Genomic DNA, 16,658 nt, shown 5'->3' with positions numbered 1-16,658 from the left:
ATACTTATGATGTTCTTAGCCATTTTAATCATCATAGTGTTCTCTGAAATCACCCACATACCTTTCCAGACCCTGGGTACTCACCTACAACAGGACCTGGCCATGCTACAATAGCCTTGGATTAGAACATATATTCCTGTTTCTTTTATTTATTTTATACTTATTAATTATCTTACAATAATATGTTATGTGTGCTTCTCTTGTGTTTCTGTGTAGATTAATTACCATGATCTATTCCAGAAAAAGTAGACTTTTTTATTTTATTTTTATCCCTGGTATTGTGGTTTCTGCACAAGAAATAAAGTGGCAAAAGACACATTTTCACAAAATAATATCATTACTGTGGTTTACTTATGCCTTTTTTAGATGTACACATACTCTTCAAAATGTTTTAGAAAAGGAGGGGCATTGTACAAAGAAAAACACCTCACTGTTTTGGTTTTCGTTTATTACAGTCCTCATAACAGAAAATACTAGGATTGCAACAAAACAAAATGCTAGGTTACCTACCGTAACCCTGGTTTGCTGAAAGAGAAGACAACCACCAACATTACTTATGGGATATGTCTGTCTATGGGTAGGTATTACTGAGCTCTTTATATCAGAGCTGCCGATAGGCCCCTTCCTTGGATGATGCACTCAGTCCCGCCCACTGAGGGATTAAAACCATCATACTGAGGAAGCCATTTCTCTTTTTGCATCGACCCTGTGAGGGCGACATGCGACCTCACGGTTGGTGGTCGTCTTCTCTTTCAGGTAGCCAGGGTTACGGTAGGTAACCTAACGTTCCCTTTCAATTCGAAGATGACCATCAATATTACTTATGGGAAAGAATACCAGAGCCGTCGTGAGGGACAAGGAACGGCAGCATATGAGGGATGCATCAGAACTGTATAACCCAGGGGTCAGTGGTGTGAACTTACATCCTCAAGGACCCTCGTGCCTAATGAAGGCAAGGAAGGATCTATCACATTAAGATGGTAGAACCTGGAGAAAGTATGCGGCATAGCCCAGCTAGCCGCAGTACAGATATCAGACAGTGAGGCCCCCTCTAGTGGAATGTGCGACTACCTTCCCAGGCGGGGGCAAGCCAGCACCATCATACGCAGTCTAGACAGTGTCAGCAATCCAATGTGACAGCTGCTGCTTTGAGAGGGGCTGTCCTAGGGTCCGTATCCCGTAACAGACAAAACGGTGTAAGCCGACTGCATCATTGATGGTGAGGCCCAGCCTCGCCAGATGCTCTGTCACCACTGCCGCCTGGGCCACTGCTCCCTCTCGTAACTGGGAACAGATCAAACAGTCGTCAAGATAGTTTATTACTCTGATCCCCCTCACCTACAGGGGAGCCAGGATAGCATCTACGCATTTTGAAAATGTACGAGGAACTAGGGAGAGGCTGAATGGCAGCATAGCGAACTCGTAAACGCTTCCCTGAAAGGCGAAGCGGAGATACTTCCTGTATGGGAACATGAAAATACGTGTCCCGTAATTCCACAGTGGTGAACCAGTCGTCCATCCGGACTGACTGGAGAATGTGACGGTGAGTCAGCATCTGGAACCTTCTTTCTTTTAAGCCTCAGGTCTAGGCCACCAGAAAATATCTCGAGTAGTACCTCTCTCTGTGGGAGGTGGGGTCTATGAGACGAATGGCTCGCTTGCACAGCATGGCGGCTACTTCTTTCTGAAGTACAGAGGCCTGGAGAGGGTCTGTCACAAAAGTATTCGTGATTCCTCGAAATGGAGGAGGTCCCAAGTGGAACTGAAGGGCGTAACCGTTGTGTATGGTGGCAAGCACCCAGGTGCCCGAGGTGCAAGCACGCCAGTAATACAGCTGGTGTGCCGAAAAGGGGGTCTAATCGGGAGATGGTCACCTGTTATAAAAGCCTGCAGCTCTCGGCACTCGGGCGGGTGTATGAGGAGCGAGAGTGGAGAGAGCGAGGAGAGAAACGTAAAGAGTAATAACATAAAGGATCAGTGACGGCTATTTGCCCAGCCTGACCTTTGTTTGTGTATTTTTTGTGTTCGTGATTTTTGTCATGTTCAAACCTTTTATTTTCGCTCGGTGAGCAAGTGAGTTTTTTTTGTTTAAATATTTTATTTATGTGTGTTGTGCTGAATAAAAACGGCACAGCCTTTACCTGCAGTACTTCCCTGGTGTCAGTTTCCTTCCTGCTTCTGCCTGACGTCAGACCACTCAGTCAACCTGTCACACATTCTCACTAAACATGGCTGAAAGCAGAACAGATGCTTTTCTCTCATTCAATTCCATTCAATTCCATTCCTCATTATATACAAGGATATATAAATACTGGATAATCGATTCAATAATGTAACACACACAGTTAATAACATTATTTAAGTTTATCAACGAAACTACACCTAACGCCCTGCCTTGCTATTTACAGTATTTCTGCCAGACAAGCAGTGGGCGTGCTCTTCTTTTCCTGCTTGTGTTAACTAGCATCTGATTTGCTGGTCCCATCCTACCTCCGGAGACGTGTTAGCCGTCTAGTGATTTACAAAAACAAAAGACAATTACTAACAGCGACAAAACAAACAAAACACTCACTAGTTTTTAGGGGTTTCTCCCGGTCCTTCCAGTTACTTGTCTCTCAAACCAAGTGACGGAGAAGATTGTGATTCTCCGTCCCCTTTATGCTATCACACATGACCCCTTGGTAAACGAGTGCAGCTGTCTCTACTATCTACAGCTGCTACGTTGTTTCCCTTCTGGGTCAATACGTTCCTGCAATGGAGTCTTGCCGCCTTCCAGACTAACCGACTTCCCGGCCTGGGGAAAGAACTGTCAGGCCAGACTGTCCAAAGACTTCTCCTTTAGCTGCTTAGCGCCCTCACAGGTCGGGAGGGAGATTTACAACCAAAACTCATTGTATTTCTGTCACATACAATCATTGATATTTACTAGAATGATTATATTTTGTGTGCCCAATTAATCCATTGCTATTTTGAGGCTTAACTGACAGCCCTAGTGTGTACTTTCACTACAAAAAATATATAGTGGGGAAATACCACAGGATGTGCATCCAATCCGCAGAATGTGGCAAAAGCACAACAACGAAAGCAGGAACACCTTCAAACCTGCCCTTCTGTACGTGGCACCCGTGGAGTTAAAATACGTCAACAGTCAACAAGCAAGGTCACTTTAATAACATCCCTTTCCAGTGCAGCGCCCTCCCTGTACTGTCCTCTGTTCCACCCTCAATTATCAATATGTAATTTCAATACGTTCATTAAAATGTACACGTTATAGGCTATTATACCACCAGAAAAACAGGCAAAGCTGATAACGGTATTGAAATGTGTTTTCTTAAATTCTAAATGAAATAACAACAGAAAAAGGAATAAAATAGGAATATGCTTAAAGACCATCATGCCCATTCTGCTCCATTCCATACTTACAGGTTGTATAGCACAAAATAATTTATTTATTTTGCAGACTATTTGAAAAGGAATTGAGAATAGTTTGCAGTATATGTGTGTAAATCAAGTACTTTAAATGTATTGAAAGAAATACAGATGCTTCAGATTTTGTAATTATGTACTGTTTAAGTACATTTAAATAACTAAAATGTGTAAATAAAGCAGGAGTAAAAATTCAGATTATTTTTCTTCCACCTGTGTTCTAGTATTTATTTTCATTCTTGCTAGTCTTGCTCTTTTTCTGTAGCTTCCTTGTGTTGCAGACCATATCCCACAGAGAAAAAAAAAAACACAGAACTTGTTATTTTTTTTCTTTTTTTCAGTTAAAAAAGTAATTGAAAAATAACCGCTACCATCGTGATAATCGGTGTATCGTGAAAGAGTGGCTCACAACTATTCCTATCGTGGAAATTTACTGTTTCATCCCTACCTCTGTTTGCTTGTGCACACAGTGGATAAGGGTGTGGTGATGCAAGAGTATCAGACTGTGTCAATATATGAAGGCATCTGTCCCTCTGTTTGCTTGTGCACACAGTGGATAAGGGTGTGGTGATTCAAGAGTATCAGACTGTGTCAATATATGAAGGCATCTGTCCCTCTGTTTGCTTGTGCACACAGTGGATAAGGGTGTGGTGATTCGAGTATCAGACTGTGTCAATATATGAAGGCATCTGTCCCTCTGTTTGCTTGTGCACACAGTGGATAAGGGTGTGGTGATTCAAGAGTATCAGACTGTGTCAGTATATGAAGGCATCTGTCCCTCTGTTTGCTTGTGCACACAGTGGATAAGGGTGTGGTGATGCAAGAGTATCAGACTGTGTCAGTATATGAAGGCATCTGTCCCTCTGTTTGCTTGTGCACACACAGTGGATAAGGGTGTGGTGATTCAAGAGTATCAGACTGTGTCAGTATATGAAGGCATCTGTCCCTCTGTTTGCTTGTGCACACAGTGGATAAGGGTGTGGTGATCTACTTCTTCCTGTTACTCATGGCTCTAATGTACAGCCTGGCCAGGGGATGAATGCCACTGACATGCTGTTATTACAGCAGTTTAATGGTTTGAATAAGTATGTTGTAAAGGGCAGAGTTGTTTAGAAATGCTTGAAATAGTCAATTGAAATGTGATTTGAAGTCATGAAAACTGTGTGCAGTATTGCCAGATACAAGGATGTCATATTATTGAGAACATGATTATTTGAAAATATCCAGTGATCTGATTGGCTAGCAGCACATGCGTGTGTAAATATTTCAGTACAAACCTACATTCTGGTCTGGTCAATGCTTGTATACAGTGTGGATGTTTTATAAGTGTAAGTGAAGCTGAGTGTTTCAGCCTCCCTGGAAGGGTTTTGTGTTGAGAAATACAGTAAGGTAGTGTTGTGTGTTATTATCTTCTTATTTTCTCAGCGGTATGAATCACAGTGGACAGGAATCAGCAGATATCTCAACAGTAAAAAGCCATGTCTGCTGCACACTGTGGAGGATAAAATTGAAGGAAACTGTGTGAATAATACACCCAATGTTTAATTTGTAAACTATTATTCTGTTATTATATACTGTTATTTTAACAGCTTCAGAATTGGTATGACATCAGTGAATTGAAGAGAAGAAAAACCTCTCAGATTTTCACTCTGTGAATCTGGTAACCATAAATTACATGAACAGTGCGAGAAACTAAAGCTCTGATAAACATTTGGTCAGACACCAAAATCCAAGCCAAACTGGACAAAACTGTAAAATATAAAATATATTCAGTCTTTTCACAAATTACTTTGTTTCATGCCTACAGTAGGAGAACAGAGCAGAATTATGTACCTGAATACTGCACTCTCTCCTACTACAGGCATTCAACACATGTATTCATTAAATTAGCAAAGAGCTCCCCACGTTCCCCTGCTTCCTACCACAGCAATATGTAAGAATCTGAAACATGCTGTTAAAAACTGGAGCAATACTTCAACAGCTGCCATCTTTCAAGATACCCTGCAAGATATTGTAAACATCCGGTTCACAGACCATATAAACTAACCGAGTGCACTTACAAACTGCATTGTGAACACTGTGTGTTCCACCCTGTACAGTTCACTGAAGATGCCTACAGTCCCAGATGATTCACAGTCTCTACTGAGTGAATTATGAGCACCCTGTACAGTTCACTGAAGATGCCTACAGTCCCAGATGATTCACAGTCTCTACTGAGTGAATTATGAGCACCCTGTACAGTTCACTGAAGATGCCTGCAGTCCCAGATGATTCACAGTCTCTACTCAGTGAATTATGAACACCCTGTACAGTTCACTGAAGATGCCTACAGTCCCTCAGGACTCACAGTCTCTACTCAGTGAATTATGAGCACCCTGTACAGTTCACTGAAGATGCCTACAGTCCCTCAGGACTCACAGTCTCTACTCAGTGAATTATGAACACCCTGTACAGTTCACTGAAGATGCCTACAGTCCCTCAGGACTCACAGTCTCTACTCAGTGAATTATGAACACCCTGTACAGTTCACTGAAGATGCCTACAGTCCCTCAGGACTCACAGTCTCTACTCAGTGAATTATGAACACCCTGTACAGTTCACTGAAGATGCCTACAGTCCCTCAGGACTCACAGTCTACTGAGTGAATTATGAGCACCTTGTACAGTTCACTGAAGATGCCTACAGTCCCTCAGGACTCACAGTCTCTACTCAGTGAATTATGAACACCCTTTACAGTTCACTAAAGATGCCTACAGTCCCTCAGGACTCACAGTCTCTACTCAGTGAATTATGAACACCCTGTACAGTTCACTGAAGATGCCTACAGTCCCTCAGGACTCACAGTCTCTACTCAGTGAATTATGAACACCCTGTACAGTTCACTGAAGATGCCTACAGTCCCTCAGGACTCACAGTCTCTACTCAGTGAATTATGAACACCCTGTACAGTTCACTGAAGATGCCTGCAGTCCCCCAGGACTCACAGTCTCTACTCAGTGAATTATGAACACCCTGTACAGTTCACTGTAGATGCCTACAGTCCCTCAGGACTCACAGTCTCTACTCAGTGAAATATGAACACCCTGTACAGTTCACTGAAGATGCCTACAGTCCCTCAGGACTCACAGTCTCTACTCAGTGAATTATGAACACCCTGTACAGTTCACTGAAGATGCCTACAGTCCCTCAGGACTCACAGTCTCTACTCAGTGAATTATGAGCACCCTGTACAGTTCACTGAAGATGCCTGCAGTCCCCTCAGGACTCACAGTTTCTACTCAGTGAATTATGAACACCCTGTACAGTTCACTGAAGATGCCTACAGTCCCTCAGGACTCACAGTCTCTACTCAGTGAATTATGAACACCCTGTACAGTTCACTGAAGATGCCTACAGTCCCTCAGGACTCACAGTCTCTACTCAGTGAATTATGAACACACTGTACAGTTCACTGAAGATGCCTACAGTCCCTCAGGACTCGCAGTCTCTATTCAGTGAATTATGAGCACCCTGTACAGTTCACTGAAGATGCCTACAGTCCCTCAGGACTCACAGTCTCTACTCAGTGAATTATGAGCACCCTGTACAGTTCACTGAAGATGCCTACAGTCCCTCAGGACTCACAGTCTCTACTCAGTGAATTATGAACACCCTGTACAGTTCACTGAAGATGCCTACAGTCCCTCAGGACTCACAGTCTCTACTCAGTGAATTATGAGCACCCTGTACAGTTCACTGAAGATGCCTACAGTCCCTCAGGACTCACAGTCTCGACTGAGTGAATTATGAACACCCTGTACAGTTCACTGAAGATGCCTGCAGTCCCCCAGGACTCACAGTCTCTACTCAGTGAATTATGAACACCCTGTACAGTTCACTGAAGATGCCTGCAGTCCCTCAGGACTCACAGTCTCTACTCAGTGAATTATGAACACCCTGTACAGTTCACTGAAGATGCCTGCAGTCCCCTCAGGACTCACAGTCTCTACTCAGTGAATTATGAACACCCTGTACAGTTCACTGTAGATGCCTACAGTCCCTCAGGACTCACAGTCTCTACTCAGTGAATTATGAACACCCTGTACAGTTCACTGAAGATGCCTACAGTCCCTCAGGACTCACAGTCTCTACTCAGTGAATTATGAACACCCTGTACAGTTCACTGTAGATGCCTACAGTCCCTCAGGACTCACAGTCTCTACTCAGTGAATTATGAACACCCTGTACAGTTCACTGAAGATGCCTACAGTCCCTCAGGACTCACAGTCTCTACTCAGTGAATTATGAACACCCTGTACAGTTCACTGAAGATGCCTGCAGTCCCCCAGGACTCACAGTCTCTACTGAGTGAATTATGAACACCCTGTACAGTTCACTGAAGATGCCTACAGTCCCTCAGGACTCACAGTCTCTACTCAGTGAATTATGATCACCCTGTACAGTTCACTGAAGATGCCTGCAGTCCCCTCAGGACTCACAGTCTCTACTCAGTGAATTATGAACACCCTGTACAGTTCACTGTAGATGCCTACAGTCCCTCAGGACTCACAGTCTCTACTCAGTGAATTATGAACACCCTGTACCGTTCACTGAAGATGCCTGCAGTCCCTCAGGACTCACAGTCTCTACTCAGTGAATTATGAACACCCTGTACAGTTCACTGAAGATGCCTGCAGTCCCCCAGGACTCACAGTCTCTACTCAGTGAATTATGAACACCCTGTACAGTTCACTGAAGATGCCTGCAGTCCCCCAGGACTCACAGTCTCTACTGAGTGAATTATGAACACCCTGTACAGTTCACTGAAGATGCCTACAGTCCCTCAGGACTCACAGTCTCTACTCAGTGAATTATGAACACCCTGTACAGTTCACTGAAGATGCCTGCAGTCCCCCAGGACTCACAGTCTCTACTCAGTGAATTATGAACACCCTGTACAGTTCACTGTAGATGCCTACAGTCCCTCAGGACTCACAGTCTCTACTCAGTGAAATATGAACACCCTGTACAGTTCACTGAAGAAGCCTACAGTCCCTCAGGACTCACAGTCTCTACTCAGTGAATTATGAGCACCCTGTACAGTTCACTGAAGATGCCTACAGTCCCTCAGGACTCACAGTCTCTACTCAGTGAATTATGAACACCCTGTACAGTTCACTGAAGATGCCTACAGTCCCTCAGGACTCACAGTCTCTACTCAGTGAATTATGAACACCCTGTACAGTTCACTGAAGATTCCTACAGTCCCTCAGGACTCACAGTCTCTACTCAGTGAATTATGAGCACCCTGTACAGTTCACTGAAGATGCCTACAGTCCCTCAGGACTCACAGTCTCGACTGAGTGAATTATGAACACCCTATACAGTTCACTGAAGATGCCTGCAGTCCCCCAGGACTCACAGTCTCTACTCAGTGAATTATGAACACCCTGTACAGTTCACTGAAGATGCCTGCAGTCCCTCAGGACTCACAGTCTCTACTCAGTGAATTATGAACACCCTGTACAGTTCACTGAAGATGCCTGCAGTCCCCTCAGGACTCACAGTCTCTACTCAGTGAATTATGAACACCCTGTACAGTTCACTGTAGATGCCTACAGTCCCTCAGGACTCACAGTCTCTACTCAGTGAATTATGAACACCCTGTACAGTTCACTGAAGATGCCTACAGTCCCTCAGGACTCACAGTCTCGACTGAGTGAATTATGAACACCCTGTACAGTTCACTGAAGATGCCTGCAGTCCCCTCAGGACTCACAGTCTCTACTCAGTGAATTATGAACACCCTGTACAGTTCACTGTAGATGCCTACAGTCCCTCAGGACTCACAGTCTCTACTCAGTGAATTATGAACACCCTGTACAGTTCACTGTAGATGCCTACAGTCCCTCAGGACTCACAGTCTCTACTCAGTGAAATATGAACACCCTGTACAGTTCACTGAAGATGCCTACAGTCCCTCAGGACTCACAGTCTCTACTCAGTGAATTATGAGCACCCTGTACAGCACTGAAGATGCCTACAGTCCCTCAGGACTCACAGTCTCTACTCAGTGAATTATGAACACCCTGTACAGTTCACTGAAGATGCCTACAGTCCCTCAGGACTCACAGTCTCTACTCAGTGAATTATGAACACCCTGTACAGTTCACTGAAGATTCCTACAGTCCCTCAGGACTCACAGTCTCTACTCAGTGAATTATGAGCACCCTGTACAGTTCACTGAAGATGCCTACAGTCCCTCAGGACTCACAGTCTCGACTGAGTGAATTATGAACACCCTATACAGTTCACTGAAGATGCCTGCAGTCCCCCAGGACTCACAGTCTCTACTCAGTGAATTATGAACACCCTGTACAGTTCACTGAAGATGCCTGCAGTCCCTCAGGACTCACAGTCTCTACTCAGTGAATTATGAACACCCTGTACAGTTCACTGAAGATGCCTGCAGTCCCCTCAGGACTCACAGTCTCTACTCAGTGAATTATGAACACCCTGTACAGTTCACTGTAGATGCCTACAGTCCCTCAGGACTCACAGTCTCTACTCAGTGAATTATGAACACCCTGTACAGTTCACTGAAGATGCCTACAGTCCCTCAGGACTCACAGTCTCGACTGAGTGAATTATGAACACCCTGTACAGTTCACTGAAGATGCCTGCAGTCCCCTCAGGACTCACAGTCTCTACTCAGTGAATTATGAACACCCTGTACAGTTCACTGTAGATGCCTACAGTCCCTCAGGACTCACAGTCTCTACTCAGTGAATTATGAACACCCTGTACAGTTCACTGAAGATGCCTACAGTCCCTCAGGACTCACAGTCTCGACTGAGTGAATTATGAACACCCTGTACAGTTCACTGAAGATGCCTGCAGTCCCCTCAGGACTCACAGTCTCTACTCAGTGAATTATGAGCACCCTGTACATTTCACTGAAGATGCCTACAGTCCCTCAGGATTCACAGTCTCTACTCAGTGAATTATGAACACCCTGTACAGTTCACTGAAGATGCCTACAGTCCCTCAGGACTCACAGTCTCTATTCAGTGAATTATGAACACCCTGTACAGTTCACTGAAGATGCCTACAGTCCCTCAGGACTCACAGTCTCTACTCAGTGAATTATGAACACCCTGTACAGTTCACTGAAGATGCCTGCAGTCCCTCAGGACTCACAGTCTCTACTCAGTGAATTATGAACACCCTGTACAGTTCACTGAAGATGCCTACAGTCCCTCAGGACTCACAGTCTCTACTCAGTGAATTATGAACACCCTGTACAGTTCACTGAAGATGCCTGCAGTCCCTCAGGACTCACAGTCTCTACTCAGTGAATTATGAACACCCTGTACAGTTCACTGAAGATGCCTACAGTCCCTCAGGACTCACAGTCTCTACTCAGTGAATTATGAACACCTTGTACAGTTCACTGAAGATGCCTGCAGTCCCCCAGGACTCACAGTCTCTACTCAGTGAATTATGAACACCCTGTACAGTTCACTGAAGATGCCTGCAGTCCCCTCAGGACTCACAGTCTCTACTCAGTGAATTATGAACACCCTGTACAGTTCACTGAAGATGCCTGCAGTCCCCTCAGGACTCACAGTCTCTACTCAGTGAATTATGAACACCCTGTACAGTTCACTGTAGATGCCTACAGTCCCTCAGGACTCACAGTCTCTACTCAGTGAATTATGAACACCCTGTACAGTTCACTGAAGATGGCACTCTCTGTAACTGGGGTGTGAGTTGAAAAGCCTGATCTGTCCCAAATTTGCCTCAGATGCGTTTCACAGTATTTTGACATTCAAAAGCCAATGGCTTTATTTTATATAAAACACAACATATATTATTATTACTGTTATTGTTATTATCAGCAGTAGTAGTCATGTGCAATCGCCTACAATTCACCTGTTATATAATGATTTGAAACGTGATTTATACAGCTCCTATATTTAAAATACTATCTAAGCAAACTGCAATCGAGATATGAGGCGCGCATCAACGTGTATGGCTTTATTTTATACAAAATTATTATTATTATTATTATTATTATTATTATTATTATTATTATTATTATTATTATTATTATTATTATATAAGTTAATACATATTATGAAGGGTGTCTCTTATTGTATAAGAGATGTCATTTCGTGCAGTTTGGGTGAGAGGACCGTGAAGCATCTGATTTCACTTGCGTCCGACAGTGCTTAAGCCGACCTCGTTTTGGGGTGAGTTGACTGTGAACCCCCTGAACCTCCCCACAGGCCAGTCATTATCTGCCAGTTAAGAACCTCCACCTCTGTCATTAACACTTAATTAGATTCATGACTGTGGGGCCGGTACCACATCACACTCTCAGTTCAATCAACACTGAGAGTGATAGTCCAGCCTAATTCTCCATGCAAACAAATACATTGCCAATAAGCCATTTTTCCACCATTTTTTCCCAGGGTAGTATTCCCCAATACAAACCCTAAGTCTCCTTACTTGATGGAGGATAATGTATTGGACATAACTGGAGCTCAATAGCAAGACACTTTGAGACATCCAGCTTCTGAGTTCAGCCTTACTAGTAAGGTTGAAATAGCAGCGATGTCACCAGGTTTCATAGACACACACAGCAGTGTGTCCTCAGCATAACAGTGAAGATGTGAAGAGTCACACTGTGTTTACCAGTGATCTCACCAGTGGAAGTATATGTAAATACAATACTGGCTGGTTCAGTGTGTAATAGAATACTGGCTGGTTCAGGGTGTAATAGAATACTGGCTGGTTCAGTGTGTAATAGAATGCTGGCTGGTTCAGGGTGTAATAGAATACTGGCTGGGTCAGTGTGTAATAGAATACTGGCTGGTTCAGTGTGTAATAGAATACTGGCTGGTTCAGTGTGTAATAGAATACTGGCTGGTTCAGGGTGTAATAGAATACTGGCTGGTTCAGGGTGTAATAGAATACTGGCTGGTTCAGGGTGTAATAGAATACTGGCTGGTTCAGTGTGTAATAGAATACTGGCTGGTTCAGTGTGTAATAGAATACTGGCTGGTTCAATGTGTAATAGAATACTGGCTGGTTCAGGTTGTAATAGAATACTGGCTGGGTCAATGTGTAATAGAATACTGGCTGGTTCAGGTTGTAATAGAATACTGGCTGGGTCAGTGTGTAATAGAATACTGGCTGGTTCAGTGTGTAATAGAATACTGGCTGGTTCAGTGTGTAATAGAATACTGGCTGGTTCAGGGTGTAATAGAATACTGGCTGGTTCAGGGTGTAATAGAATACTGGCTGGTTCAGGGTGTAATACAATTCTGGCTGGTTCAGTGTGTAATAGAATGCTGGCTAGTTCAGTGTGTAATAGAATGCTGGCTGGTTCAGTGTGTAATAGAATGCTGGCTGGTTCAGTGTGTAATAGAATACTGGCTGGTTCAGGGTGTAATAGAATACTGGCTGGTTCAGGGTGTAATAGAATACTGGCTGGTTCAGGGTGTAATAGAATACTGGCTGGTTCAGTGTGTAATATAATGCTGGCTGGTTCAGTGTGTAATAGAATACTGGCTGGTTCAGGGTGTAATAGAATACTGGCTGGTTCAGGGTGTAATAGAATACTGGCTGGTTCAGGGTGTAATAGAATACTGGCTGGTTCAGTGTGTAATACAATACTGGCTGGTTCAATGTGTAATAGAATACTGGCTGGTTCAGGTTGTAATAGAATACTGGCTGGGTCAGTGTGTAATAGAATACTGGCTGGTTCAGTGTGTAATAGAATACTGGCTGGTTCAGTGTGTAATAGAATACTGGCTGGTTCAGGGTGTAATAGAATACTGGCTGGTTCAGGGTGTAATAGAATACTGGCTGGTTCAGGGTGTAATACAATTCTGGCTGGTTCAGTGTGTAATAGAATGCTGGCTGGTTCAGTGTGTAATAGAATGCTGGCTGGTTCAGTGTGTAATAGAATGCTGGCTGGTTCAGTGTGTAATAGAATACTGGCTGGTTCAGGGTGTAATAGAATACTGGCTGGTTCAGGGTGTAATAGAATACTGGCTGGTTCAGGGTGTAATAGAATACTGGCTGGTTCAGTGTGTAATATAATGCTGGCTGGTTCAGTGTGTATTTCCAGGGAGTAATACCATCGAGAGGTTCTGGGGACAGTAGATCTCGAGATGGTATTACCTGTGTTAATACACACTGAACCAGCCAGTATTCTTTTTACCTCTGCTAATACACACTGAACCAGCCAGTATTCTTTTTACTCTGCTAATACACACTGAACCAGCCAGTATTCTTTTTACTCTGCTAATACACACTGAACCAGCCAGTATTCTTTTTACTCTGCTAATACACACTGAACCAGCCAGTATTCTTTTTACTCTGCTAATACACACTGAACCAGCCAGTATTTTTTGTAATATATGGATTTGAGTTTGATTATCACTTTCCGTTCAGGGGCATTGCAAGAATGTCTGTGTGTGGTGCACAGTAGTATTATTTAGGTCTATCCATATATTACAAAGAAAATAATATGGGACCAAGAATAGAGCCCTGGGGGACACACAAGTAATAACAGATAATCCTGATACAGACTCCCCTAAAGAAACACAGTACTGTCTGTTAGATACGACTAAAACCAGTTTAGAACAGTTCCAGTCAGGCCAGCCCAGCTTTTAAGATGCTCAATTAAAATGTCCTGATCCACAGTATCACTGAGGTGTAACAGAACCACAATGGATATAGAGTTACAGTCTGCACTCATCAGTAAGTCATTCACCACTCTGACAAGGGCAGCCTCTGTACTGTGAGCAGATCAAAACCCTGACTGAACTTCTCAAGAACATTGCTGCAATCCAGAAATCTGTTCAGTGGATCAGCTACTACCTTCTCAAGAACAGTGCTACAATCCAGAAATCTGTTGAGTGGATCAGCTGCTACCTTCTCAAGAACATTGCTACAATCCAGAAATCGTAGTTGACTGAGTACTACCTTCTCCCAAGAACCTTAGCTAAGAATAGCAGGTTAGAAAAGGGTCTACAATTACAATCCAAGTTGGATTTTTTGAGTAAAGGCTTAACCAAAGCAGTTTTGAAAGCAGCTGAACATTCAAATAAGAACCATCCTGATGAATGTGATCCCTGATATTAATAATCTGTTAGTGTCACACAGCTTTAACTAAGAGATCTTTATCATTGTTCTTTTCCAGGGTAATGAAGATGAGATTCCTAGGGAGGACCTGTCTCATTGTCTTGAGTTTGCTTCCAGCTGTTTCTACACAAGGTGAGAGGGACTGTAGAAATTAAACTGATCCATTGAGATGCACCCTCTTATTTCCAGGGTTCTGTATATTGCTGTCTGCATCAATGTATGAGCTCACAGAACAGCTAATAGCTCTCAACTATTTCTAATACTAGAGTCCTGTTTTGAGAAACAGCATATTTGTTTACAATTGCTTTACCTCGTCTTTTCTTTCTCAGGTGGATGGCGTGTCGTTGGCTCTGATCAGCCTGTCATTGCTGAGCCTGGTGATGATGTCATCCTGCCCTGTCGCATTTCACCCAGAGTCAGTGCTGTGGACATGGAAGTGAGGTGGTTCAGGGATGCATTTGAAAAACCAGTCCATTTATATCGTTCCCGAAAGAATATTCTAGGAACACAGGACAGCGACTACCGGGGCCGCACTGCTCTCTCTCCTGAAGCACTGCAGACAGGCGATATCTCTCTGCATCTGAGAAACCTCCAGCCCTCTGATAGAGGCGTCTATACCTGCGTAGCTGATGATAGAAGTCAGTATGATGAAGGACAGACTGAAGTGATAGTCGCAGGTCAGTAATGTTTGATACACAAGTTGAACTCACTACTAATCTGTTACCAGCTCTTGTCTCTTCAATACAAAACTACCCACGGCCATAAATTAAATAATCTAGGCTTGCAGAAAAAGTGATGCCAGTGTATAAGTGATGTTGGATATGTCAGCACTGACACAGTAACTCATAATATAATACAGGGGAGCTGGGATCCTCGCAGGACTGGATATGTCAGCACTGACACAGTAACTCATAATATAATACAGGGGAGCTGAGATCCTCGCAGGACTGGATATGTCAGCACTGACACAGTAACTCATAATATAATCGAGGGGAGCTGGGATCCTCACAGGACTGGATATGTCAGCACTGACACAGTAACTCATAATATAATACAGGGGAGCTGGGATCCTCGCAGGACTGGATATGTCAGCACTGACATAGTAACTCATAATATAATACAGGGGAGCTGGGATCCTCACAGGACTGGATATGTCAGCACTGACACAGTAACTCATAATATAATACAGGGGAGCTGGGATCCTCGCAGGACTGGATATGTCAGCACTGACATAGTAACTCATAATATAATACAGGGGAGCTGGGATCCTCGCAGGACTGGATATGTCAGCACTGACATAGTAACTCATAATATAATACAGGGGAGCTGGGATCCTCACAGGACTGGATATGTCAGCACTGACACAGTAGTTCACTCAATAATAAAGACATATAACTAGGGTCCTACCAAATTCATGGTACACTTTTGTAAATTTTACAGTCCATAACATTTTAAAAATCTTAAATTTCACGATTTAAGCTATTTAAATCTTAAATTTCAAGTTTTGTTAAAAATGACAAAAGATTAACATGTAAAGCCCTGAAGTTAACGAAAGCCTGTGACTAACAAAGTAGAAACGGTAAAAGAAAATGAAACTGAAATCCAGAGGATCGCTGTATGATTTTTGCGTTTTCTGTTACTGTTATTAATAAAAAAAAAAAACTGTTCTGATTTTAAATGTCATTGTGTGCAACACTAACTCAAAAGCTATTCTGAAATGCTGTTTCTCTCCAGAGGCTAAAAAATATAAACCAGACGTCTCTGAAATTACTGACATTATTTTTTTGTCCTGTTGTGTTTTTTATGTATATTTCTGCTGCTTGGTATATATTTGGCTTCCAAATGATTGTCCGTGATCCGCTGCAGTAATGACTGGAGCACTTTTTGATTTGCTTTGGACACTCATTTAGAAATGTGGGTCTAATTTGACTCTAGTGACGATAGATCCATTGAGGTCATACTAAACCCGCCCCGGATGCCTGTGTCTACCAATCAGTGAGTAGAGCCCAGTTATTGACTGTTGTCAAGTGTCAATCAATAAATCCTGTCCAGTTCATGATGAGCTTTCTATTTTAAATTGAAAACGAGCTCAT

At 43.2% G+C, this 16,658-nt stretch overlaps 1 protein-coding gene across 6 annotated transcripts in view; it reads left to right on the top strand.

Annotated features, from left to right (window-relative positions):
- The window catches only part of LOC117970363 (butyrophilin subfamily 1 member A1-like), a 184,794-nt gene that overhangs the window by 152,036 nt on the left and 16,100 nt on the right, over positions 1-16,658 (top strand). For 2 of the 6 annotated variants that reach the window (XM_059011824.1, XM_059011823.1), the window contains exons 2-3: positions 14,624-14,697; positions 14,895-15,242. The exons of 2 other annotated variants lie outside the window; for them this stretch is intronic. In XM_059011824.1, the coding sequence (XP_058867807.1) occupies positions 14,628-14,697; positions 14,895-15,242 (418 nt within the window). In that variant the 5' untranslated portion in view covers positions 14,624-14,627. The remainder of the gene's footprint in view (positions 1-14,623; positions 14,698-14,894; positions 15,243-16,658) is intronic. 2 more of the 6 variants (XM_059011827.1, XM_059011822.1) reach the window with 1 other exon arrangement.

The sequence above is a fragment of the Acipenser ruthenus genome, chromosome 43 (assembly GCF_902713425.1).
Source record: "Acipenser ruthenus chromosome 43, fAciRut3.2 maternal haplotype, whole genome shotgun sequence".
Taxonomy (NCBI): Eukaryota; Metazoa; Chordata; class Actinopteri; order Acipenseriformes; family Acipenseridae; genus Acipenser; species Acipenser ruthenus.
The sequence above is the reverse complement of the archived record's forward strand: the minus strand, read 5'-3'. Positions and strand labels throughout refer to the sequence as shown.